Source organism: Macaca fascicularis, chromosome 10 (assembly GCF_037993035.2).
Source record: "Macaca fascicularis isolate 582-1 chromosome 10, T2T-MFA8v1.1".
NCBI classification, from domain to species: Eukaryota; Metazoa; Chordata; class Mammalia; order Primates; family Cercopithecidae; genus Macaca; species Macaca fascicularis.
Window position 1 is genome coordinate 102,157,140 of NC_088384.1, and position 27,256 is coordinate 102,184,395.

At 48.7% G+C, this 27,256-nt stretch overlaps 1 protein-coding gene across 6 annotated transcripts; it reads left to right on the top strand.

Annotated features, from left to right (window-relative positions):
- The first annotated feature begins 12,828 nt into the window (after window positions 1-12,828).
- Window positions 12,829-23,692, top strand: CD40 (CD40 molecule). 6 transcript variants are annotated; one of them, XM_005569217.4, is made up of 9 exons: window positions 12,829-12,909; window positions 16,348-16,426; window positions 16,762-16,887; window positions 17,151-17,297; window positions 17,668-17,761; window positions 20,874-20,935; window positions 22,222-22,323; window positions 22,411-22,439; window positions 22,962-23,692. In XM_005569217.4, the coding sequence occupies exons 1-9, from the start codon at window positions 12,859-12,861 to the stop codon at window positions 23,118-23,120; spliced, it is 849 nt and encodes a 282-aa protein (XP_005569274.2). In that variant the 5' UTR covers window positions 12,829-12,858; the 3' UTR covers window positions 23,121-23,692. The 6 variants fall into 6 exon arrangements, 4 of the variants coding, with proteins under 4 accessions (XP_005569274.2, XP_005569275.2, XP_065379294.1 ...); XM_005569218.4 differs by having other exon boundaries at window positions 22,222-22,311; XR_012419474.1 differs by lacking the exon at window positions 17,668-17,761.
- The last annotated feature ends 3,564 nt before the right edge of the window (window positions 23,693-27,256 follow it).

Sequence of the window (27,256 nt, forward strand, 5' to 3'; positions counted from 1 at the left end):
TATTACAGATACCTGGGTTAATTACAGGTATCATGGAAATACAGCCTGGGAGAGCTGGTGGTTTATCCGATACCTTTCTATGCCGTCCATCAGGATTAGGTAGTTTGGAAAGAAATTATTACTTTTACTGTTTTTGCTGTGGGGTGACAGAACTGTGCGGGGAACGTCTTTATGGATATGAAATTCACGTCAGCATTTGGAAAACTAAATTAGCCACTATTGTCTAGACTAGGGAGTTAAAAGTAGGAAGCAAGAGATAAAAGAATGCATGGGTAGGAAGTTCTGTGTTGGCTCATGCTGAAATGGAAAGAATCATTATTTTGAAACCATTAATGATGAACTTGGTAAGGATCAAAATAGTCTCGTGACCTGTAAATCTAATGAAATGAAAATGAGGTAATGGTATGTTTTATAACCGTGGAGGATCTGAGAAGCCGGAAATTATCTCAGCGTGAATACTATAAGAGAAGAGGGAACAATGGAAGCCATCTAGAAAAGGATCTTTATTCAGCTTTATTTATAGCAGGTATTTGTCTTGTCTTTCAGTACAGGGATCACAAAGGGGTTTGTTTCACCTTGCTGGGTGTATGAAAATACAGCGGTTGTCACAGTCCCTGCTGCTTCCTTCCATGGAACTTAGCACGTACAAAGGAGGGAAAGGTGGAGGCCTATGATGAGGGGGATGAATAGCTCGGGCTGGGAGGGGAGTCTGAAGGTAGGAGAGACTGGGGAGAAGAAAAGAACTAAGAGAGATTCTTTCCACCATTGCCCAATCCCCTTTCTCTAATTTTTCACTTTTTTTTTTTTTTTTTTGAGACTGAGTCTCGCTCTGTTGCCCAGGCTGGAGCGCAGTGGCGCAATCTCGGCTCGCTGCAACCTCCACCTCCTGGGTTCACGCCATTCTCCTGCCTCAGCCTCCCGAGTAGCTGGGACTACAGGCACCTGCCACCACGCCCGGCTAATATTTTGTATTTTTAGTAGAGGCCGGGTTTCACCGTGTTAGCCAGGATGGTCTCGATCTCCTGACCTCGTGATATGCCCGCCTCCGCCTCCCAAAGTGCTGAGATTGCAGGCGTGAGCCACCACGTCCGGCCAATTTTTTACTTTTTAAAAATACTTCTTTTAACAGAGATGGGATCTCACTATGTTGTCCTTACTGGTCTCAAACTCCTAGGCTCAAGTGATCCTCCCTCCTTGGCTTCCCAAAGTGCTGGAATTACATGTGTGAGCCACTGTACCTGGCCCCAACCCTGTTTTTCTAGACCTGAGCTATCTAACATAATAGCTACTAGCTATATGTGGCTCTTTACATTTGATAAAAGTCAATACAATAAGACCCCCACTTTTATGGTGGTACTAGCCACATTCCAGATGTTCAACAGGCATATGTAGCTAGTGGTAGCTACTGTATTGAATGGCATAAATATGCAATGTTTACATCATCACAGAAAATTCTACTGGATAGCACAAATAAATACTCCAATCCACGTAGATGTTTAGGAGTATTTAAAGCCTAGGACAAGGGAAATCCCATGACTGTAACATCCCTGGCCCAAAGGATGACAGAGCGTAGAGTCTTTGAAATGGGGCATAAGGGTCCCAGTTTCCTGGGTGACCTTAGGCTAGCTACTTCTATTCTCTAGAACTCAGTTTCCTAATATTAAAGAGTAATACCATTTTTTATTAGACATTATGTGAGAAAAATCACATGGTTAACTTAGTCCTTATAATAACCATGTGAGCTCTTAGGCTCATTTCGTAAAGAAGAAACTGGAAGTTAAGAATATGCTCAAGGACACACAGTCAGTAGCAGAATCAGATTTTGGGCCAGGCCTATGACTTCAGAAGTTACACTTTTACTCATCGAGAAATGCTGCCTCCTGCTGCTAGTTCCTCATTTGTAGATCAAAGTGCCTTTGTTGTATTCTCCCAGAAACAGAAACTGAGACAAAGATTTGAGTACAAGTAACAAGTACTTTATTTGAGAGGTGACTCCGGGAAGCCCTGATCGGGTAATGGGTAACTGAGACAGAGAGGAGAAGGAAGCCATTACAGGATGGGCAAATGAGCAGGTTACACTGGAGGCAACTGTGGCTTCACCTTGACTGGACAGTGTAGAACACACACCTTTTAGTTATCCCAGCTTAGAGGCAAGGGAGCCTGCGCATTGATCCACCAACTCCTCATCTGTCATTGGTAGAAGGCTGCATTATCTCCAGCACTTCTGGTCTGCCCTCTGAAGGGTTAAAAATGCTCTTGTGGCCAAAAAAAGGCTCTGGGGCAGAAGGTCATAGGTGCTTGAGGTAGGGAACAGGAAGAGTGGGAACAGTGAATATGGAAGACCTGAGGGTGGAGTGCCAACAAGGTGCTACATGGGGATTGGATTAAGTCCTCTGTCTGCTTTAACCAATTTGTGACTAGTGGCGCTGGTATTAGGTATTTTTACATCAGAAAACATGAAAGCATAATGACTACAATCTACCGGAGCAGGGGTCCCCAACACCCGGGCTGTGGACTGGTACCCGTCCATGGCCTGTTAGGAACCGGGCGCCCAGCAGGAGGTGAGCACCCGGCTAGTGAGCATTACAGGCTGAGCTCTGCCTCCTGTCAGATCAGCAATTGCATTAGATTTTCATGGAACCGCGAACTCTATTGTGAACCGCACAGGTGAGGGATCTAAGTTGCGTGCTTTTCATGAGAATCTAATGCCTGATGATCTGAGGTGGAACAGTTTTATCCAAAACCAGGAACCATCCTTCCCAACCCCTCCGTCCATGGAAATATTGTCTTCCACAAAACTGGTCCCTGGTGCCAAAAAGGTTGGGGACCGCTGTACCAGAGGATATCTGTAGGGGAGAGCCTGGAGATACAATTAGACATCTGAGCTGATTTTCAACATGGATGACAGAGCAAAGGGTTAATATTCAGGCTGGGATTTTGTCTAGTTCAGTATTATAACCCCAACAAGTGACCTAGTAAGTGCTCAATGCATATTAGTTGAGTGACTACATGATTGAATAAAATTAATATGAAACAGACAATTTAATAGAAAATGGACAAAGGATATATACAGTTAGTTCACAGAGGAGGAGATCCAAATGGTTGGTAAACATTTGATAGGATCCTCAATTTCCCTAATAATTGAGGAAATGCAAATAAATTGCAGCAAAGAGATATCTCTCTTCACCATCAAATGGTCAAATATTAAAATGAATGATAACATTTAGTACTGGGGAGAAGGCAGACTAAAGGTGCCTTCAAGCATATGAATTTCCCAAGGTTTTTGGAAAGTATCTTTAAAATATCTGTTAGCATTTACAATATAAATACCCACAAATTCCTTCTAGAAATCTATTGTATAGACATAAAAGCACAGGTGCTTAACCATATGTGTGAAAATGCTGTTGCAGCCTGCTTTGCAGTAGAGAGAACCTGGATGCAACCTGAATGTACATCAACAGGAAAATGGTTAAATTGGTTGTGACAAGTCCACACCATGGAATCTCACACAGTTATTTTAAAGAAAGAATGTGTATGATCTGTATCTACTAACCTGGAATTATTTTCATGATATATTATTAAGTGACAAAAATGATTGCAAAAAAAGATAGAGATTCCTTTTCTTATTAAATGAACAAATATATTCTTAAATGTGTAGACAGATACCTATCAGGCTATTATGGGGAGAGAGGTGTAAAGATAGATAAAGAAAATAAAATAGATGCCAAGGCAGGAGGATTACTTGAGTCCAGAGGTTTTAGGCTGCAGTGAGTTATGCTAGTGCTAAAGTACTGCAGCCTAGGTGACAGGGTGAGACCCTGTCTCCAATAAAAAAAAATAGGAAAAGGAAAGAAAAAATAAAAATAGGAGTTTACAAAGGTGGAAATAATATACATGGTCTAGTGTTATAGGAAAATGTAAAATAGGTAATCTATTTATGCTATCCCTTGGAAAGAAAAATCTGAATGTCCATATAGGCAAGGATTAAAAGGTGGCACATGCAAATGTACAAACAAAAATGCTGATTTGTTTATGAGATGGGACCATGGATTTTTTGGTCTGTAATAAAGCACCTGTTTCATATTTATCTTGAGTGGGAAAGGCTCGATTACTCACTGGGCTATGGCTGCATGAAAAGATACAGAAGTGTATCTCTTTTTTTTTTTTTTTTTTTGAGACGGAGTCTTGCTCTGTCGCCCAGGCTGGAGTGCAGTGGCCGGATCTCAGCTCACTGCAAGCTCCGCCTCCCGGGTTCACGCCATTCTCCGGCCTCAGCCTCCCCAGTAGCTGGGACTACAGGCGCCCGCCACCTCGCCCGGCTAGTTTTTTGTATTTCTTAGTAGAGACGGGGTTTCACCGTGTTAGCCAGGATGGTCTCGATCTCCTGACCTCGTGATCCACCCGTCTCGGCCTCCCAAAGTGCTGGGATTACAAGCTTGAGCCATCGCGCCTGGCCAGAAGTGTATCTCTTGATCCTGATTCCCAAAGTGTTTTTTTCTTTTCCCCCACTAATTCACTGGGAAGAAGTTGCCTTCTAATGGGTCTTTCTTCAGGGCCTGGCATTTATAAGGCAATCAGAATTTTGAGGATGTTTTCCCTGCATTATTGGGCCAAGAAACTATCTGCCCTCTCTGGTTCTTACGTCTGGTGTGTGCCCAAATTTAGGGAAAGCAAGGGGAAAGGAGAAAAACATCATCCTGCATAGAGAACAAGTTGTGCTGAGTGTTCTGAGGGAACATTGCAGGGCAGATGGATTGTTCTGGATGTTCAGGATGTGTACCCTTCTTACTTGAGGCGAACGAGGGCAGGGGATTTGACAAGGAAGCCAAGGAGGCACAGAATGTGGGGTGTAAGCCAGGTGTGGCCACTCTGATTCCTTTCCCAAGACTTTGAACCTTGAGGGAGTGATGCTCAAGTTCAGGGGCAGTTAGAAATTGTGTTCATTATCTATTGTTGGGTAAGAGATTGACCTAAAACTTAGTGGCTTGAAACAAGAAAACATCTATTATTTCACAGTTTCTGTGGATCAGGAATCCAGAAGCAGCTTAACTGGGTGGTTCTGATTAGATCGCCATTGGGGTCAAGGTGTCAGCTGGGGCTGAAGTGATATGAGGCTTGACTGCTGCGGGAGGGTCCACTTCCACTTCCACTTCCACTTCCTATGTGGCTGAGGGCTGGAAGTTTTGAATCCTTGCCATATGGACTTCCCCATAGGCTGCCTGAGTGCTGAATGTCCTCATGACATGGCAGACAGCTACTTCCCCAGAGGGCCTGGAGGCCACGAAGGGGGTGGGGGAGAGGGGAGTGGGAAGGAGAGAGAGAGCGAGAGAGAGAGAGAGAAGAGAGAGAAAGAAGCGAGAGAGAAAGAAGCGAGAGAGAAAGGAGGAGAGAGACAGAAAAAAAGAAGAGAGACAGAAGAAAGAGAGGGAAAGGGAGAGAAGAGAAGGAGAGAGAAAGAAGAGAGAGAGAAAGAGGAGAGAAAGGAGAAGGAGAGAGAGAAGAGAGAAAGAAGAGAGAGAAAGGAGAAGGAGAGAGAGAAGAGAGAAAGAGAAGAGAGAAGAGAGAGAAAGGAAAGAGAGAAAGTAGGAGAGAGAGAGAAGAGAGAAGGAAGACAGAGAAAGGAGAGAGAGAAGAGAAAGAGAAGAGAGAGAGAGAGAAGAGAGAGAAAGGAGAGAGAGACGAGAGAAAAAGAAGAGTGAGAGAGTGCACACATAAGATGGAAGCCTCAGTCCTTTTATTTTTATTTAAATTTTTTTTTTTTTTTTTTTTTTTGAGACGGAGTCTCGCTGTGTCGCCCAGGCTGGAGTGCAGTGGCCGGATCTCAGCTCACTGCAAGCTCTGCCTCCCGGGTTTTTACGCCATTCTCCTGCCTCAGCCTCCCGAGTAGCTGGGACTACAGGTGCCCGCCACCTCGCCCGGCTAGTTTTTTGTATTTTTTTTTTTTTTTTTTTGAGACGGAGTCTTGCTCTGTCACCCAGGCTGGAGTGCAGTAGCCGGATCTCAGCTCACTGCAAGCTCCTCCTCTCGGGTTCACGCCATTCTCCTGCCTCAGCCTCCCGAGTAGCTGGGACTACAGGCACCCGCCACTTCGCCCGGCTAGTTTTTTGTATTTTTTAGTAGAGACAGGGTTTCACCGTGTTAGCCAGGATGGTCTTGAACTCCTGACCTCGTGATCCGCCCGTCTCGGCCTCCCAAAGTGCTGGGATTACAGGCTTGAGCCACCGCGCCCGGCCTTAAATTTTTTTTCGTAGAGATGAATTATTGCTATGTTGCCCAGCTGGTCTCGAACTCCCTGCTTTAAGTGACCCTTCCTTCCTTGACCTCCCAAAGTGTTAGAATTACAGGCATGAGCCACTGCACCCGACCTCAGTGGGTTTGTAACCTAATCTTGATGTGACCTACACTCCTGCTGGTTTATGTTGGTCACACAGACCAGGGTACAACAAGGAAGGGAACTACATAAGGGTGTGAAGACCAGGAGGTAGGGATCGTTGAAGGCTGTCTTGGAGGTAGACTGGCACAGAGATGGTTTATAGAACTTTTCTGTGGCAGAGTCTCATCTATTCCCCGCCTCCTGTGGTTTTGCCTGGGTTCCTCCCTTGAGTCTTCCTGTCAGTTCTCTGGGCTGCCCAACACCCTTTCAATAGTGTCCTCTTTTATTTAAGTTCACTTCTATGTCTTCTCTTGTTTGCAAGGACAACTCTGATTAGAACAGGTGCTACAAGAGAAGCCAGTGGTGGGGGAGGTGTGTGGGTAGTGGAGGAAACTCATTTTAGATAAGATGGCCAGAGAAGGCCTCTCTGAGACATGAATGGTGAGGAAGAGTCAGCAGATGAAGGGTGGGAGGAGGGGCATTTTAGGCAGAGGGGGCACCAAGCCAAAGCTCTGAGGTGGAAACCGAGGTTGCCAATGGCCAGGTCATGCAGGCTCTTGAGGTCATGGTAAAAACTTGGATCCTCTCCCCTGCAACCAAAGCATCTCTTCTTCCAGACATCAGAGTCTGGGAGGGCTGAGGACCAGGCTCCAGGCCTCCTTGTGTTGGGATCAGAATCAGAGGAGTAAGTGGTTTTAACCAGATAAGGATCAAGACATTCTCTACTTTGTTCTCCCATCTGTTTTGCTGGCTCTTGGGTTTTCCAAATTTCTGCTTGGGTTCTTTTCTGAGTTTCTTAGTTCCCTTTGATAAATTCCCACCCGATACTGGTGAGCTAAAGGGAAAGCTTTTTGTCCATGGTTAGGCCTGGGAATCCCAGTTAGAGAGCCCTGTCATCTTATGGAGATGGGTTGCTACCCAGGATGGTGTGGGAATGAGCAGGTGGGTCTGAGGGATCCCTTCAGCCTCATTACTCTATAGTTCTGCGTTTATTCAACAAATACCTGTTCAGCATCTGGCAGATGTTCAGACTCTGTGTGGGTGTCAGGTTACAAAGATAAAGGAGACACTGTTCCTCCTCTCCGCAATTCCGGGTTAGAAGTGAGGGATGGCCTGATTCAAAGGCAATTGAGTGCAAATTCCTCGTCCCTTAGGAATCAGCAACATGGCTGACCCACAGCCAAAGCCAACAGGCCCTCTGTACCCTGTATTCTAGGGAGCCAGATAGTTTCCCTCCAGGTTTACTAAACGAGGCAGAACTGGCTCTATACCCACAGCCCCAAATCCCCATTTTCTCTTCCTTGTCCATACAGCAATCTTGGGGAGGGAGGAGGTCCTTGGTTTTATTGAGTAGTCTGGTGTTTATAGCAGAAGGCAATTTCTCCCCTCTCTGTTAAAGGTGGGGTGGCAGAAATTCAAAGGAAGTCCCTTGTGGAGATTGAGAGATGACTGCAAGCATGGGGTTCTGGGATGCTGTTCCCTGGTGGGGGGTAGACTGTGGGCAGTGGACTGTGCCTCTCTGAGCAGGGGAGTGGAGAGGTGAGAAGAGGCGCATTGTGGTGTAGCTGACTGGATGCGTGAGCTTCTCTAGGTCAAGTGGACATTGCAGTAATTGGCCTGGCTGGAGCACTTTTCTGGTGGCCTACTCAAACAGGTTGACTGCTGGGCAAGAGGGTCAGGACAGTGGCAGGCCCCAGGTGGTGGGGTGAGGTAGGAGAGGTCAAACCTGGGCTGGATGACCCTGTCAGAACTGTGCAGTGGAGAAGCCACTGAGGAACTTACTCATTTGCCCATGAGAAACCATATATGGACACAGGGTCGGGGTTGGGGTGGTAGGGTGTGTCTCCTAATCAGACCATCCCCCCACCTCCACCAAGTCCTTTTCTTCCTAGCAGGCAGAGTCCTGGCTCAAGTCAACTCTTGAATGAGTAAAAGAGAAGATAAAATAAGATTTAAATTGAGTTTGAGAATAAAGCTCTAAAGGATGGAGGTTTAACAACAGAAAGTGATCCAAAGTAATGCAGTCTGCCCAAAATGTCATTAAGGGATGGAAAACGGAGATTCAACACAGCATGACTGAAGGCAGAGATTAGGGGAGAAAATCTTCATTATTATGCCCCACGGAGTTGAATTGCCTCAATACACTGGCTCCACAAGTAAACAGAATAATTGAAATACAGCGTGGTCGGGCTAGAGTCTTGCTTGGGTAAAGCTGCCCCAGGTTCTGAGAGAGCACAGGGGGATAGGCTGGTTGTTAGAGAGAGATTTCCAGAGGAGGGTCGCCTGAGATGGACCTTGAAGGGTGAGAAAGAGTTGGCCAGGTGAAAGGAGAGTGGCAGTGGGAAGGGAGCTCTCCAGGCAGAGATGACAGCATGGGACATCAAGGGAGTGGGGCTGGAGCGTGAAGGGGAAGACAGGAAGGATGCTTAGAGATGTAGACCAGGAGGCCCATGGCCTTGCAGCTCTGCAAGTTTAAAGAGTGAGGGCCCTGGAGAGCCACTTTAAACCTTGGAGCAACACAATTGGATCTGCATATTGGACAGAACACTCTGGATGCCAGATTCTGGCAGCGCTGTGGACACTGGACCTCTAGGCGTGCTCCTCACCCATTCATCTGGCCCTGTGAACCCACCTCCCTACAAAGGCCATTTCATCTCTGTGTTTCCAAAAGCCTGGCTCCCTACTCTTTTGAATGTCCTTTGCTCCATTCCTATTGCTGAACCCTTCATTGTTCCCTTTTTGATTGGCCTCCAAATATTGCCGCTTTCCCTTAAATCATCTTCTTGCTTTCCTCCTCCAGCACACTCTTCTCAGCTCAGCAAGATTCTAGGCCTTCTCTGGGCCTGTGCCCACCAGCACTTGCCTCCTCAGGATATGTATGCACTAAAATATCTTTCCTTTGTCTTATCTGGTCTTCGCCCCATGGGGCAACCCGAAGGCTAACATTTATTCCTTCACACATTAATTTAAGCTGCTTTAATTGCTGCTATGATATGTTTTATATAATATAATTAATGTTTTAATTCTGTGTACTTACTTCCCCAGGCAGTTTTGTGAAAGGCCCAATTTTGGAATCAAGCAAATAAAGAATAAGTAATGGCTGAAATCATTATAGTAACGCCCCTCTCCCAAAGGATTTAAAACCGTACTTGTTTTTTTCAAAGTGTGTTAAAAAGGGAAAATATATTTTAATCTTCTCTTTATCCTGGGCATGTTTGGGTGGCTTTAATGAAGTTCCCTGGACCCTGATTTCAAGAGTTTCTGGCCTTTTGGTATCTGACCACCATCCTCAAGAGGCCACTGCAGCTTGAGGTCTGTGTTGAGATTACCAGCTTTGCACCCCCTGCCACCAACTCTTTTTCATGATGGAGGCTGTACTTAGGATGAGAAGTTGCTGAATCCACTCATTCATTTATTCATTCATTTGACACCCGTATGTTGGTGTCCTATTATGTACCTAGGACTGGGAAAGATCCAGTCCTGTCCTCAGGGAGCTCACAGTCAAATGGGACCAGGCAGAAGGAGTTATGGTCTGGCATGCTAAGTGCTGTGGCAACATGGGGGAGGAGGTGGGGTGGGGTAGAATACCTACCTCTGTCTCAGGGAGTTGGGGAAAGTTTAAGAGGAGGTGACATTTAAACTTAAGAAAGGAGAAGAAAAGGAAGGAACATCAAGATCAATGAGACAAACTGTAAGGAAAAAAGATTGTGTGTCTGGGAAGTGGGGAGAGGCTGAAGCCAGTGTGCATGGGAGGACATGGCAGGAAGTTAGTATAGAAAGAGAGGTTGGGGCTGAGTGGGGAAGGGTGTGCTCTGCTAGGATGAGGAGTTTGGATCATCCTGAGGGTGTAGGGAAACCCAAAGAGGTTTTTATGCAAGAAAGTGTCCCAGTCGATCAGATCTGGAGTTTATCAAGAGAATTGCAGCAGTGTAAAGAGTTGCCTGGCACATAGTAGATGCTCAATACGTCCTGTGGAATGAGGGAGGCTGTTGGGACAGTCCAGATGAAAGATGGCAGCCTTTGAATTAGGACAGTGGCAGAGGTGACAGAAAATAGGGGATGGATCCTAGAGGCAGAATCCACAAGATGCAAATGTGCCCTTAACAGCAGAAGCCACAAGAATGGGATTAGAAGCGTTCTCCCCTTCCATCTTCCCTGATCTGTGTGGTCTGACTTCTTGGCCTGTTCCAGAAATTGAGAGCTTGGAGGGTCATCATCCCAACCGTTGTCTAGTTCAAGCTTCTAAGTTTTCCTTGTAGAAAAATTCAGGCCTAAGGGAACACAGTCCTTCAGAGGCAGAGCCTCCACCAGAACCCAGGTGTTCCATGCTGCAAAGCAGAGTGTTAACACTGGTTCAAGAACATCTTGAGGGCCGGGCGTGGTGGCTCATACCTGTAATCTCAGCACTTTGGCAGGCCAAGGCACGCGGATCACCTGAGGTCAGGAGTTCGAGACCAGCCTGGCCAACATGGAGAAACCCCGTCTCTACTAAAAATACAAAAATTAGCTAGGCATGGTGGCGCCTGCCTGTAATCCTAGCTACTCAGGAGGTTGAGGCAGGAGAATCGGTTGAACCCAGGAGGCAGAGGTTGTAGTGAGCCAAGATCACGCCACTGCACTCCAGCCTGGGCAACACAGCGAGACTCCATCAAAACAAACAAAGAAACAAAAAACACCTAAAAACAAAACAAAACAAAAAAAAGAACATCTTCAGAGGTCATGAACCCAGGAAATGTAGGCACAAGTGTGTGTGTTTCTGCAAAATGAGAGGGTCCCAAGTGTCCTAACATTCTTAAAGTGTTTTATAATGCCACAAAAGGCTGGCCCACTCTTTTTTTTTTTTTTTTTTTGAGACGGAGTCTCGCTCTGTCACCCAGGCTGGAGTGCAGTGGCCGGATGTCAGCTCACTGCAAGCTCCGCCTCCCGGGTTCACGCCATTCTCCTGCCTCAGCCTCCCGAGTAGCTGGGACTATAGGCGCCCGCCACCTAGCCCGGCTAGTTTTTTGTATTTTTTAGTAGAGACGGGGTTTCACCGTGTTAGCCAGAATGGTCTCGATCTCCTGACCTCGTGATCCGCCCGTCTCGGCCTCCCAAAGTGCTGGGATTACAGGCGTGAGCCACCGCGCCCGGCCTTTTTTTTTTTTTTGAGATGGGGTTTTGCACTGTCGCCCAGGCTGAAGTGCAGTGCTGCAATTATTGCAATCATGGCTCACTGCAACCTTGACCTCCTGGCCTCAAGCGATCCTCCTGCCTCAGCCTCCTGAGTAGCTGGGACTACAGGTGTTTGCCACCATGCCTGGCTAACTTTTAAAACTTTTTTTTTTTTTTTTGTAGAGATGGGGGTCTTGCCATGTTGCCGAGGTGGTCTTGAACGCCTGGCCTCAAACAATCTCCCTTTTTGGCCTTCCAAAGTGTTCGATTATAGGCGTAAACCACGGCGCCTGGCCCCCACCTTTTTTTCTTTTTCTTTTTCTTTTTCTTTTTCTTTTTCCGAGATGGAGTCTTGCTCTGCCTTCCAGACTGGAGTGCAGTGGCACGATCTCGGCTCATTGCAATCTCTGCCTCCCCGGTTCAAGCGATTCTCCTGTCTCAGCCTCCCGAGTAGCTGGGATTACAGGCGAACGCCACTACATCCGGTTAATTTTTGTATTTTTAGTAGAGATGGGGTTTCACTATTTTGGCCAGGTTGATCTCGAATTCCTGACCTCAAGTGATCTGCCCACCTCGGCCTCCTAAAGTGCTGGATTACGGGCGTGAGCCACCGCGCCCGGTCCTTACTCTTAATAAATGCTTGTCTCCATGTGCTGGGTGGGAGGTGGGATGGAATGGAATGAGGTGAGGACGCACGGATGCATGGATGGATGCATGGGAAGTTGAGACGACGCGCCCACACGAGGGAATTTCCTTTGAAGGAGTGAAATTATGAGTTGGGAAACTCTTTTCCTTGAAACGCCTCCCCATACCCCAGCTGTGGCCTTCCCGTTTTCTGCGTGGTAGTGTCGGGGGAACTTCCTCAGGTCTCTCCGCAGTGGAGACCCTTTCGGTTTTGCGAGGATACCTAGAGGCAGCGGAGAGGGGGGCAGGGAGGGGAAAACCGTGAGGGTCCCTGTGGCGGGCCCCAGCACGCATGGGATCTCTCTCCGCTCCCTGGAAGCAGGCTAGCTCCTGGCCTGCCTCGGCTTGGCCTTTGTGGGAGGGACCTGGGGGCAAAGAAGAAGGGCTGTCTCTGGGACCATGCCTCCTCCCCTAAGGAGGAGGACGCAAGACGCGTCCCTAAACTCCCGGGGGGAATCAGACTTTTGGGAATGTTCTGGGGAAATCCCTGCGCGGTGAATTGCTGGGGGCTCTGCCCCCCCGATAGGTGGACCGCGATTGGTCTTTGAAGACCCCGCCTCTTTCCTGGGCGGGCCCAAGGCAGGGGCAGGGGAGTCAGCAGAGGCCTCGCTCCGGCCCCCAGTGGTCCTGCCGTCTGGTCTCAGCTCGCCATGGTTCGTCTGCCTCTGCAGTGCGTCCTCTGGGGCTGCTTGCTGACCGCTGTGAGTTGTTTTTACCCCCACCCGACGGGATTTGGGAGTGGGGAATGAGAAGGAAGGGGAAGCAAAACTTCGGGGGAGAGACCTTCCTGGCTGATTTTTGTGGGGGCAGGAGGGTGGGTGGGAGCTGGGCAAGGTGCCCCCGCTCCAGGCTGAATGGGGTGGGCTGCCTCTCTCTTCTCCCGGGCTGGGGTCCCGGGTGGCCTACAGGGGTCGCACAGGGAAGGCATCGGCTGCACAAGAGTGCCTAGACGGCGTGGATGGGTTTAGGGAGTCTCAGAGGCTGGCCACACAGAGACTGGTAGGGGGTTCAGAGGGCGGGAAGTGAGGCGGACCCAGGGAAGGGGCGGGTCTGGCCCGTTTCCTGTCCCCTTCTTATTGTGGACAGATGCCAGCCTCTGTAAGTGGTTATCATCTCCTTGCCAGCTGGGGCTGCCTTCTTCCAGGGCATCTTGTGGGAAAAGAGATGGGTGCAGAGACCCAGGTACTTTTTTGAGACGACAAGGAGCTTTTAACATCGCCCCCCGCCCTGAACCCTATCTTGGGTGTTCCAACCTAGAAGGAATCCCCAGGGCTGTGCCTTTTTCTCCTGAATTTAAGATGACATAAATTCAGGGGACCCCTGGGGGAGATGAACAGTTTATGGGACCCAATAAAGGGTTAGGAGACCAGGGTTCTGGTTGGCTTTGACCAGGGCTGGTGGTCAGAGGGCTGGAGAAACCAGGGGTTTCTCCAGGCATCAGAAGGGCTCGGAGCCAACCAAGCATATCTCCGGGATTTTCAGAAGCCTACACTTGACTTACTTTTTGTTTAAATGTATTTTTGTAGTTCCTCATTCTGGAGGCTGGGAATCCCCCAAGTACCTGACTCCCTCATCCCAGCCCCTCTGGCCTCCCCCTACTTTTGAGGGCTGTAGATTCCGGCATGAAGCCTGGGCAGGAATGATCCATGGTGTGGGGGGTCGGCAGCAAGGGAAGAGAGGGAGTGGGGAGGCTGCTTTGGTCCCACAGCTTTCACTTTCACCTGAAGCAATGGCTCTTAGGGAGCAGGGAGGCAGGGGGAGGGCGGAGCTGGAAAAGAGGTAAAGGGGGGCCCTTGTGGTAGGAGTGGAGGAAAAGCCAGAGGAGGTGGGGTGAAGGGTGTGACCCAGGCTTCTCAAGAGCGGAGTCTGCCCTCATAACTCCCAACTTTGGCTCCAGGTAGAGGTTGGGCTGTGACAATGTCAGAAGCTATCTATTGAGGGCTTCTTGTGTGTCAGGCTCTAAGCCAAACACTGCCTGTTTTCTTTGTCTGATTTCTTTGTCTGATTTCCCACAACTCCCCCATTATACAGACTGGCAAACTGAGGCTCAGAAAGGGGGATTGTCTCGCCAAAGGTCCCATAGCTAGCTAATGGAAGAACCTGGGTGTGAATCTACATCTGCATGATTCCTGAGCCTGCCTCTCAGATAGTGAGAGTCTTCAAGCTCTGGTCCTGAGCTCTTTTGTGGCAGAAGGACCAGAACTACGGGGAGTGAGAACGGGGGATTGACAGGCTTTTAGAGGAGGGCTTTATTTCTCATGTGTTTGAAGATGGTATCAAGGACTTTCCTATCTTTGGGAGTGTGGGAGCTCCACGTTCACAGGATGGTGTCTTGCGATGAGCTGGTGGGGGGCAGTGGCTTTTTCTATTTCCTTTCCCATTTTGGGTAAGACACATTTCTGTAAGTAATTTGCTGAGATACCCAGGTTGAATGAGAGCCACCAGTTAGGCAGGATTCTGAACAGCCAGCCAGGTAGCCGGGGTGCTGGCCATATATCATGCAAGCAGATACAAATGAATGATGATTAAAATTGCTGTTTAATGAGCACCTACTATGTTCCCGACACTGTGCCAGGCCATATACATGTATTCTTTCTTATCTTCACAGTCCAACCTGCAGGGCAGGCATTATTACTCCCATTTTAGAGACAGGGAAACTGAGGCTAAGAGAAGCAAAATAACAAAGTGTTACAAAGTCAAAGTCAGGACTGGAGTCTAAAGCTGTCTGACTCTCAAACTTGTGTTCTTTTCCCTGGCTGTTCCCAAAGTGTGGGACGATTTTAAGGAGCACATGGACATATAATTAAACATATACTCACTTTACAGTTCTTTTAAAAATCTTTCTCATTTTTTCAAAGAGGAAGTCTCTGGAGCTAGAATAGAGTTAATGCCTCTCAAAGCCTTGCTAATCCTCCTTTTAAAACAAAAATCAAGAGCAGGCCTGGGGTGGAGGGCCTTCAGCAAGCAAAGCAACCAGCTGGGGTTTGATAACCTTGTTTTGCTTCCTCATAATTTATTTTTAGGGTTACCTTTTATTTATGAGAAGTGATACTGGTTCTTGTCTCTTGGCGATGATGTAAGGTTTACATTTAAGGTAAATGTACTGGCCAGGCATGGTAGCTCACGCCTGTAATCCCAGCATTTTGGGAGGCCAAGGCAGTCAGATCACTTGAGGTCAGGAGTTTGAGATTAGCCTGGTCAACCTGGTGAAACCGCATCACTACTAAAAATACACAAATTAGCCAGGCATAGTGGTGCACACCTGTAATCCCGCTACTCAGGAGGCTTAGACGGGAGAATTGCTTGAATCCGGGAGGTAGAGGTTGCAGTGCGCTGAGATGGTGCCATTGCACTCCAGCCTGGGTGATGGAGCGAGACCCTGTCTGAAAAAATAAAAGAAAATAAAAGTATTGAAATTAACAAGAAGTAATTAATAGCATGGGTGGTACCTGGATGTAGTAAAATGGTGAAGATGAAACACAAATTGATGGAGAGAGGGAGCATTGAGACTTGAGTTCTCATTTGGACTCTGTCACTGTGAAACTCTGGGCAAGTGACCCTCCTCTTTGGTGCTCAGTCTCAACTATCTGTAAAATGAAAGAGTGTGAGTTTACCCTTCCAGCTTTACATTCTAGCATTTTATGAGGGAAGGGCTGGATGAGCAGATGATGAGGAGTTGAAGGAAGAAAACATGATGGGTCTTGGAAAGGAGCAGGAAGGGAAGCAGAAGAATAGGAGGAAGAGGCCAAGTGCTAAACATAGCCCCAAACAGCACTAGGGCCAGCTGAAGTCACCTAGCTTCAGGACTCCAGGGGAGCTGCTGGAGTCCCCATATCCAATGGGATCTTTGGGAAGAGGAGTGACTCAGGCATCAAGCCCAAAGGAATTCTGTTCAGTTCAGAGAATGTGTGAGTTTCCAGTACCACTGCTTTGTAAAATATCAAAATGATTCTCTGGGTGCGATTATAATCAGGCAATTTACTTGAAAACAAACATTCCAAATATCATGCAGATTCCACTTTCTGTTTTGACTTGCACTTCAGTTTGCAGCCTCTGTCCTGGATGACTTTTACCTTTCTGCTGAAGAGGCTACAGCGGAGATTTCAAGATCCCTTCAAATTGCACCATTCTGTTTTTAGGTCTATCCAGAACCACCCACTGCATGCAGAGAAAAACAGTACCTAATAAACAGTCAGTGCTGTTCTTTGTGCCAGCCAGGTGAGATGCCAACCCTCTAGCCCCATCATGGAGCCCCCCTTTGCTTTGGTGGCAGACGCAGACCCCATGTGTTAACTGTAAACTCAAATCTGAAACAACCCACTTCCCAGTCCTGCTTCACTGTCAGAATGTTCTGGGTTCCCTCTCTACCAGGTAAACCTCTGTCTACCCTGAACTAGGGATCCCAGCTCCTCCATCTTCCTTGCCTGACTATGAAGGGTCCAAGACTTTCATCTTTGAATCCCCTACCCTAAAGCCTGGCCTGATCATTGTGTGGTTAGTGTCTGACTCATGGAGTTGGCCAGAGCCCTCCCTCATTTCCTGATGTTTTCCAGGACAGAAACTGGTGAGTGACTGCACAGAGTTCACCGAAACAGAATGCCTTCCTTGCGGTGAAAGCGAATTCCTAGACACCTGGAATAGAGAGACACGCTGCCACCAGCACAAATACTGCGACCCCAGTGCGTGGGCTGTTGGGAAAGGGACGCTTGGGAGCCGGGTTGATATTGCAGCTGATATTCCCAACAATGCAGCCATTCTAATTTTATGTAGCCAGGGTTTGTTCTGATTGGTTGGAGTCCGGCTTGTACTGGTCATTAAATGATTTGATTGCCATCTCTACTTGGAAGAGGGTCTGAGGAAGAAAGAGCAGGCAATGTGGGGAGTGAGGCTCAGACTATGGTCCAGTGGGGTGTTCCCATCCTTCCTGCCCTTCTCTTCTCAGACCTAGGGCTTCAGGTCCAGCAGAAGGGCACCTCAGAAACAGACACCATCTGCACCTGTGAAGAAGGCCTGCACTGTACGAGTGAGTCCTGTGAGAGCTGTGTCCCGCACCGCTCATGCTTGCCTGGCTTTGGGGTCAAGCAGATTGGTAAGTGGCTCATCTGGGAATCAGTTTTGGAGGTGGGACAGAGGAGCTTAGGGCCCAGGGTGAGGGGCTGGGCAGTGGGCACTTAGCTCCAGAGGCAGAGGAAGCGGAGGCTCCAACCTATGTCGGCATCCCCACTGGAGTGAGCTGCAGATGGGACCTTGTTCATTCTTCCTCCTGCCATGGGCATCTGCCTTTGAAGGGCAATGGGAGAAATCCTCCTGGGGATTGCAGCTGTTGGGGGCAGCACCACATCAGGGGAAGAGTGTTCAAGGCAGGAGCTCTTCCCGTCCTGCCTGGCCACTGGCTCCCTTGTGAGCTTGACAGGTGGTCCACTGTGATGGTTAATGTCCCCCTCCCCACCCACTCCCAGCTACAGGGGTTTCTGATACCATCTGTGAGCCCTGCCCGGTCGGCTTCTTCTCCAATGTGTCATCTGCTTTTGAAAAGTGTCGCCCTTGGACAAGGTATAAGCACTCATCGCTTGTGTTTCCTGCTCTAAGAGTGGCATGGAGCTGCCTCCATTCTCCAGCCACCTGTCCTGTCCCCGCTCCCAGAGGTCCACACGTACTCATGCACTTGTGAAGCATCTGCAGAGTGGCCTCATGGCCAACCATATGGGCACGTTTCCACATTTTTCTTGCCTGCTCTCTCTTTGAGGTAATAGACACTGTTGACCTCTCGCTTCATGAGAGCCTCCTATTCTGGGAGTATTGGGACACTTATCTTAGCTTTCCTTCTGCCCCTCCTGCTTCTCCTCAGTTTTCCTCCTCTTGCTTTCACCTTACCTGGCTTTCTAGGGCTTTCTGGGCTCTAGCTGCTCACCCTGAGGGCCTCCCTCTCTTATATCCAGCTCCAAACCCACACCTGGTCCTGCCCTCTGACTGTCTACATGTTTTGGGAACATACTCACTGTCTCCACTGTTGTCACTTTAGTTTGGGCTTCATCACTGTGGTCTGGGTGATGCCTTTTCTGCCTCCTGGCCTCCCTGCTTCTGCTCTCTGCCCTCCAGCTGGTTCTCTCTTCATCCTATTGCCAACATGAACGTGCGACAGTTTCTTTCAGGTCATAACACTCTCCTATTTGAGATGCTTCCTATCTTTCTGTTGGAACCAAGACTCCTTAGCATGGCATCAGACCTTCCTGCTGCATTCCTGATCTCTTTCCTGCATCGCACAGCTTCATGCTACTTGCAATCCTCTGAACACACTGTTCATTCTCTTCCGTCAAACTCATCTGCCTGGAATACCTTAAACACGGGCGGCAAGCCAGGTGTGGTGGCTCACGCCTGTAATCCCAGCACTTTGGGAGGCCAAGGTGGGTGGATCACTTGAGGTCAGGAGTTCAAGACCAGCCAGCCCAACAAGGTGAAAACCCATCTCTACTAAAAATATGAAAAAATTAGCTGGGTGTGGTGGTGGGCGCCTGTAATCCCAGCTACTCGGCAGGCTGAGGCAGGAGAATCGCTTGAACCCGGGAGGTGGAGGTTGCAGTGAGCCGAGATAGCACCACTGCACTCCAGCCTAGGCAACAGAGCGACATTCTGTCTCAAAAAACAAACACCTGCCCCATTAACTTTTGGCATTTGATTTTTAAAAATGGGCAAGATAGGCACATGGGACAGAAGGCACAAAAGAGCCAGAGCAATGTCTTTCTCCCATCCCTGCCCCTTAGCTTCCCAGTTATCTCTGGAGGGAGCCATTGTTCCTTGCGTATCCTTCCAGAGATTCTACATATAAACAAACCAACACACAACACACACACACACACACACACACACACACACACACACACAATCTCCCTCCTTTTACTTTTGCACAAATAGGAGTATACCATATACATTTTATTTGTTAACTGTCTGCCTTTCCCTAATAGATTGAAAATTCCTTAAATGTAGAGACTTGGCCTTTTTTTTTCCTTCCGTTGATACATCCCCTATTCCTAGAACAGTACCTGATGCATAGTAGGTGCTCAAATTTTTACTGATAAATGTTGACTGATAACTGGGGGCCCCAGTGGTATAGTATTAATGGAACCAGTACACTGGCTTACAAATCTGATTACAGTTCAGTAAGTGTGTGACCCTCACGGAGCCTCAGTCTCCTCATCTGGGAAATGAGAATGACTTTCATTTCACAAGGCTTGAGCTAAAAACATGTAAAGTGTATTGTAAACTCCTGAATGCTCTACTCATGTAAGACTAAAGTAGGCTGGGCACGGTGGCTCACACCTGTAATCCCAGCACTTTGGGAGGCCAGGCGGGCGGATCATGAGGTCAAGAGATGGAGACCATCCTGGCTAATATGGTGAAACCCTGTCTCTACTAAAAGTACAAAAATTAGCTGGGCATGGTGGCGTGCGTCTGTAGTCCCAGCTACTCGGGAGGCAGACGCAGGAGAATCACTTGAACCTGGGAGGCTGCAGTTAGGCCCAGATCGCGCCACTGCATTCCAGCCAGTCGGGCAAAAGAGCGAGACTCCGTCTCAAAAAATAAATAAATAAAAATTAAAAAAAGGCTAAAGTATATGCTTTCTTCAAAGATTCTCTCTCTTTCTCCCACCTTAGATGATTTTTCCTTTGCAACGTCCTGTGTCCATTCTGCTCTACTCTTCCTGGGGCCACCTGGACCAGGTCTTCATCATCTCATATCTAGATGCTTGCTGTGCCTCCTGACTGGCCACTCTTCTGTAATTTCTCCTCCTCTGAGCTCTCAGGCAGCTGAATCCTCTCACTAGTGAAGTCGCCTGGTTGGATGCTGATGAGACTGACCAGCTGAATCCAGTCGAAAACTTCACACCTGCCAGTGATCTGGTTCTAAAGACACAATTTTCCATAGTTTCCTAACACCATCCTGCATGCCACCTGCCTGATTTCCCCACATCACATGGTCCCACTTAGCAGGACTGCACTGCTGATCCAAATTTTACATCCTTTAGGGCCCACTCAGGTCTTATGTCTGCGGGGAAGTCTGTCTGGAAGACCCTTAAACCAGAGGTTCGCAACAGGGGGCAGTTTTGTTCCCTGTGGAATGTTTGCCAATGTCTGGACACATTTCATTTGTCACAAATGGAGAGGGGGATGCTACAGGGATCTGGCAGATAGAGGCCAGGGATGCTGCTGAACATCTGCAATGCACAGGACAGCCCCCGCCCCCCCGACCCAGTAAAGAATGATCCAGCCCAAATGTCCCTGGTGCTGAGGTTGAGTAACACTGTCTTAAGCTGAACTCATCATCTCTCCATTCCAGCCTTGGTGGATTCTGTTTCCTCGGAACCATTCCCATCTCACTTTAGCCTGCCTAGATCACAAAGCATGGCACTCATTATAGACTCCCCTATTTATTACTCCTTCAAGATGTGCAATAATCTTTTCTCTGCACTTTTAAGTTCTGTAAGAACAGAGTCTGTGTCATTCCTATAATAACCAGCATAGGATGTTGCACGTATTGTGTGTTCAGTGAACCTGGATTTGTTGATTGTTGACTGACTCATTCTAGAGTTAGAAATCTTATGCTTGGGGAAACTTAATATCTCTTTCTTTCTCTGTGTGTGTGCATTTGTGCACGTGTCTGCGCATAGCTGTGAGACCAAAGACCTGGTTGTGCAACAGGCAGGCACAAACAAGACTGATGTTGTCTGTGGTGAGTCCTGGACAATGGGCCCTGGAAAAAGCCTAGGAAAGTGGGAACTGAAGGGGGAGATGAGGCACACAGGAACACTGGATGGGAAAAGGGGGAGGAGAGGCAGTTTGGGGGTGTGGTATCACAGCTCTGCCACTTATCTTGGGAGCCTGGGCAAATCACTTCCCCTCTCTTAGCCTCAGTTTCTTCATCTGTAAAATGGGATGATAACACTACTTCCTTAGTAGGTTTTGATTTTAGAGTGAGAAGGTTGGCCTACAGCAAAGATCAGATAATGTAAATCAGTGAAAAAGGTCAGGAGTAAGAAAAATACATTCTCTTTGCTTTTTCTCAAACTGTACTTTCCTGTTTGTAGGGCTCGGACTAGAGTGAGGTGAGCAAGGCACTTGCCCTTGGGCACAATATTTAAGAAGGTGCCATAAAAGTGTAGTAATCAAGGTAAATTCATTTTGATGCAATATTTTTAAAAATAAAAATTAATGCAAATAAATCTATGATGAGCAAGAGAGCAACAATTTAAATAAAGAACAGGATCCGACTCAGTGTTTGCACGACCCTGCCTCGCTCACCTTACCCTAATCCTGGCCCTGGTTCCAATGAAACGAATGGGCAGCCAGCCTGCAGGCCATAGTTTGCTGACTTGGTGTCTGCCTGATGATTTTCAAAATATGGCATTAAAAGAGTGTTTATCTTGATGACTGAGTGTTTTGGACATCCCTATCAATTTTATCCTGAAACAATTTCATCCCTTGCCTCACCCTAGTCTCCGCCCCGCCTTTTGGTATTTCTTTTGTTTTTCCCACTTAGAAAAAAAAATTGGGCACGAGAAATACTTTACCTTTCCCCTCCACTCTTCTATACCAAAAGCACCATGCAGACATGAATCATGCTAGACCTCAGCATTGGGCAGAGAGCGGGGAGTGGCGGGGAGCATGGTGAGCGAGTGGTGACAGCCGCCGCCACTCGCTTCAAGCTGATGGTTCCCAGGTGGGGAGGCTGCCCGGTGGAACCCGATCTTCCCAGTTCGTAAGAGTAATTAGATGTCTAGGTTTTAATATGTTATCTCCCAGTTTAAAAATGTCGGCAAGTATTTCCAAATATTAAAAAATGTTCTGGTTCCTTTAAAGACATCTGCCAGCCACATTTCCCCAAAGGCTGCGGTTTGAACCCTGTGATGTAGATGAGCTCTGACGCTGGAGGATTCTGGAGTCTGACAAGTCACAGCAGGTTTAGGGTAGGGAGACCCTGCAGGTGAGGGGTACATGCTGAAGTCCCGATTTCTCCAGGTCCCCAGGATCGGCAGAGAGCCCTGGTGGTGATCCCCATCTGCTTGGGGATCCTGTTTGTCATCCTCCTCTTGGTGCTGGTCTTTATCAGTGAGTCCTCAGGTGGGGAGGTTATGGGGGAGTGAGGGGGGACCACCTGTTTCCTAATCTGGCCTCTCCAACTCCCCATCCTTTTTTTTTTCCCTCTAGAAAAGGTGGCCAAGAAGCCAAACGATAAGGTAGGTCGCCCCTGAGAACTGGGACAGAGTTTTGACAAACTGGAAAGATGGCCTCACGATTGCCTATGGGGCAGTAAAACTGATTCAGAGTCTGTCCCTGCAGCCAGTGGGGTGGCAGCAGAATTGGGGACTGTCACCCCCACCCACCATGCTCCTTCCATCCGGAGCTCAGTCCCCCACAGAACTGCCCCTGGAACCACTGGCAGAGCCTAACACTGGCTGTTCTTCACTCCTTTCCTGGCATTCAATGCTTAGGGAGCTGCATCTTTGGGCCTTGGGGCTGGGTCAAATGGGTGGGAGCAAATGTGGCAGCCCCTTAAGCCCAGTGGCTCCCACTCTGGAAGCTCTTCATCGCCCTTGGTATGGCCAGCAGGGGGCAGAAGGCACCCAAGGAATCAGCACTGACCCGCCGTCTGGGAAAGGCGAGAGGGCTCGGGGAAGGGATCCGCTTCCCAGGGAGGGGCTCCTCAGAGGCACAGCTGCCCCTGTTGCTGGGGGTGACCTCACACCTTGCCTCCCCAGGTCCCCCACCCCAAGCAGGAACCCCAGGAGATCAATTTTCCGGACGATCTTCCTGGCTCCAACCCTGCCGCTCCAGTGCAGGAGACTTTACATGGATGCCAACCAGTCACCCAGGAGGATGGCAAAGAGAGTCGCATCTCAGTGCAGGAGAGACAGTGAGGCTGCACACACCCAGGAGTGTGGCCACGTGGGCAACCAGGCACTTGACCAGAGAGCCTGGCGCTGCTGCTGCTGTGGCGTGAGGGTGAGGGACTGGCACTAACTGGGCACAGCTACCCCCTCCCGCCTGCACCCCTGCAGTTTGAGACAGGAGACCTGGCACCGGATGCAGAAACAGTTCACCTTGAACCTCTCACTTCACCCTGGAGCCCATCCAGTCTCCCAACTTGTATTAAAGGCAGAGGCAGAAGTTTGGTGGTGGTTGTCGGGGGTGTGGTTTAGTAATATCCACCAGACCTTCCGATCCAGCAGTTTGGTGCCCAGAGAGGCATCCTGGTGGCTTCCCTGCGCCCAGGAAGCCATAAACACAGATGCCCATTGCAGCATTTGTTTGTGATAGTGAACAACTGGAAGCTGCTTAACCGTCCATCAGCAGGAGACTGGCTAAATAAAATTAGAATATATTTATACAACAGAATCTCAAAAACACTGTCGAGTAAGGAAAAAAAGAGCATGCTGCTGGATGATGGGTATGGAACTTTTTAAAAAAAATACATGCTTTTATGTATGTATATGGCCTATGGATATATGTATAAATACAATATGCATCATATATTGATATAACAAGGGTTCTGGAAGGACACACAGAAAACCCACAGCTTGAAGAGTGGTGACGTCTGGGGTGGGGAAGAAGGGTCGGGGGAGGGTTGGTTAAAGGGAGATTTGGCTTTCCCATAATGCTTCATCTTTTTCCCAAAAGGAGAGTGAATTCACATAATGCTTATGTAATTAAAAAATCATCAAACATGTAAAAAGAAAAACGGGGGCGAACATGCTGGGTGACATGAGCTGTTTAACCTGCTGTCAGGCTCACGGAATGAGGGCATTTTCTGTAGATAAATAAGAATGTCCCCAGGCTGCTGCCCCTCCAGGGTGGTTTCCATGGGTGCTCACATGTGGTATCGAGATTGCAAAGTGCTCTTCCCATTTGATTCATGTTCACAAAAGTAGCCTTCCCAAGCAGGGCGGGCCTGCATCCCTCCCTCTTTTACAGAGGTGAAAATGAGGTCCAGAGAGGCGAAGTGACTTGCCTATAGTCACACAGCAGTGTCTGGTGGTGCCATGCTCAGAGCTCCTCACTCTGGGTCCTGAGCTCCTCCCAGGTCTGCCTACTGTCTGGAACCGACATCTGTAGTTCCTTCCCAGGGAGATCCTGGGTCTGTCACCACCTTCTGACCTCCTGTGGCTGCAGGAGCTACTGCTTCTCGGTCAGATGGTATCCCCTTCCCCCCAGCAGTATCTCAGGATAAAAATAAACCATCCTGTTCTCTTTTCCTGCTGAGCCAACTGAGGGGGAGCCTAGCCAGGAGGAGCGGCAGATGGAGTGGGAGCAGAGGGGAGGGGAGGGGAGGGGAGGAAGGTTGGAGGACAAGGAGGAGAAGGAAGAGCAATGCAAAGTGCCATGGCACAAAGGTTCGAGGTGAGGTTTAACCCAGGGGTCTCAACCTTTCCCAGGAAAGAACCTGCTTTGGATTTCCCCAACACATCCTGCTGGCTGGAGGGTGTGGGGCGATGGGGGGCAAGGGGAGATACGGAGAGGGCTTATCCTGATGGAGGCTGTGAGGGCAGCTGGGAGCCAAGAGAGGGGCACCTGGCTTGGCAGGCTTCCCAGAAGAGCTTTAAGAACCATTTGGATGCACCAGGTGGAGGCCTTTGGTTTAGAAAGTGGAGCAAAGTGGTGGTGGTAGGGAAGGGGAACTTTGGGACCTAATTCTTATATCTTACCTAGAGCCTAAGTGTGAGTGCTGTTCACTTCTATGGTGGTATGGTGGAAAGAGATCAAAGACCCACGCCTGCCACCTGTCATCTGTGTGACCTTGGATGAGTCACTTTCACTGCTTCACTTCTTATCTGACAAATGGTGACGATATCTGCAGCAGACGCTATTGATGCCCCTTGTGTTCTCTCCTAGGTCAGAGATTCTCAAATTTGAGTGTGGGTCAGGCGCGGTGGCTCACGTCTGTAATCCCATCACTCTGGGAGGCCTAGGTGGGCAGATCACCTAAGGTCAGGAGTTTGAGACCAGCCTGACCAACAGGGCAAAACCCCGTCTCTATTAAAAATACAAAAATTATCCAGGCATGATGGCGGGTGCCTGTAATCCCAGCTACTTGGGAGGCTGAGGCAGGAGAATTGCTTGAACCTGGGAGGCGGGGGTTGCAGTGAGCTAAGATCATGCCACTGCACTCTATAGAGCCTGGGCAACAGAGCAAAACTCTGTCTAAAATAACAACAACAACAATAGCAACAACAACAACAACAACAAAACCTGAGCGTGTATCTGAGCCCCCTGCATGGTGGTTCTTGTTAAAGACTGTGGGGCCCCACCTCCCGTGTTTCTGATTCTGAGGGTCTGGGATGGAGATCAATAATCTGCATTCTGATAAGTTTCCCCAGTTGTATTGATGCTGCTGACCCAGGGTTCATACTTGGCCTTCATCTTTCTTCTTTTCCCTCCCTCCCTCTCTCTCTCTCTCTCTCTCTCTCTCTCTCTCTCTCTTTCTTTCTTTCTTTCTTATGTTGTCTCGCTGTGTTGCTCACGCTGGAGTGCAGTAGTGCCACCCTAGCTCATTGCAACCTCCACCTCCCAGGTTCAAGTGACTCTCCTGCCTCAGCCTCCCAAGTAGCTGGGATGATAGGTGTGCACCACCACGCCTAGCTAATTTTTTGTATTTTTCGTAGAGACAGGTTTCACCATGTTGTCCAATCTGGTCTTGAACTCCTCACCTTAAGTGATCCTCCTGCCTCGGCCTCCCAAAGTGCTGACATTACAGGCATGAGCCACCGCACCCAGCCAGCATTCATATTCCTATACTGTGTAAGCAGCCAGTTTCTGACTGCAAGCACCGGGGATCACTTGCCTTAGGGCTTTTCCAGGTCTTGAAAACATGTTTGGTGCAGAGGCAGGCCAGGTAAGATGTAGATGGGGGAGTTAATTCCCCGAAGTACTCTCAGCCAGCCAGGGTTGAAAGTGGGAGGATAAATGCTCAAGCTTCCTTGCCCTTGGGAGGGACAAGTGTGAGCTGTGTTCTACAGTGTCTCCGAGGCTCCCTGGAGGGACTGAGCCATGGAGCCTCCAGTGGGCACTCTGCATTGATACCCATCCTTTCCTTGTCTCACATCCCCTCTCCACCACTGGTGCTTGCCGGGTTCAACTCCCAAATAAACGACCTGAATTCATCCCTAGTCTCAGGATCTGCTTCTGGGAGAAGCTCCCCCTGAGAATCAGCACAGCCCATGCACAACAACGTGCAATTTTGTTTTTCTTAGCGTCCCTAATGAAGGGAAGAGGTGGTTATTCTTGGCAGCGTTAGCACGTTCTGGTTCTAAATAGAGACTGGCCAGGAGCTTTCTATGTGGCCTCAGGAAAGTTACTCAGTTCTGGGCTTTTGTCCCCGGATGCATGATGGGTCCCTAGGAGTTCTAAGGATCCTGCCAGTTCTGAAAATAGTGGAGAGTACCAACCTCTTCAGGGTGTAGGGTCCTCCCCGGTGCGTGGACGGAGGGGGTGGCTGTGAGGCGCGCATCAGCCAGAAGGTGGCGCCAAGGTAACGCCCGAAGACCCTGGCGGCGGCTTGGACGCCCTGAGTAAAGTTGCCTTTGCTGGCTCGCCCCACACCCGCCCACACTTGGGAGAGGAGGCCTTTATTCCCTTGGTCCCATCAGCCTGAGCCTCTTGAAGCTTCTATTCCGCAACTTCATCCATTCCCAGGTCTCATCCTTGTCATGAATACTTCCTTCCTTAACAAACATCGGCTGCGGTCCTACTGTGTGCCCCATCCAGAGCTAGGGTTGTGCACAGTGACACTGCTAAGATACTGAGTGCTCACTGTGTGCTAGGCACAGCGCTAAGGACTTTGCATTCATTGCCTTAATCTGTATGACAGCCGTGCATAAGACGTGGTCTCTTACAATACCCATTTTACAGATGAGATGCAGAAGTCAAATGACTTGCTAATGTCTCGAGTGTTAGAGCTGGAATTTGGACCTAACTAGGTTGACTCAAAAGCCTGTGGTTTTTGCTCATTCAGTGAGTAGGAAAGTAGGCACTTGTTGGGGGGTGATGTAAACTCATG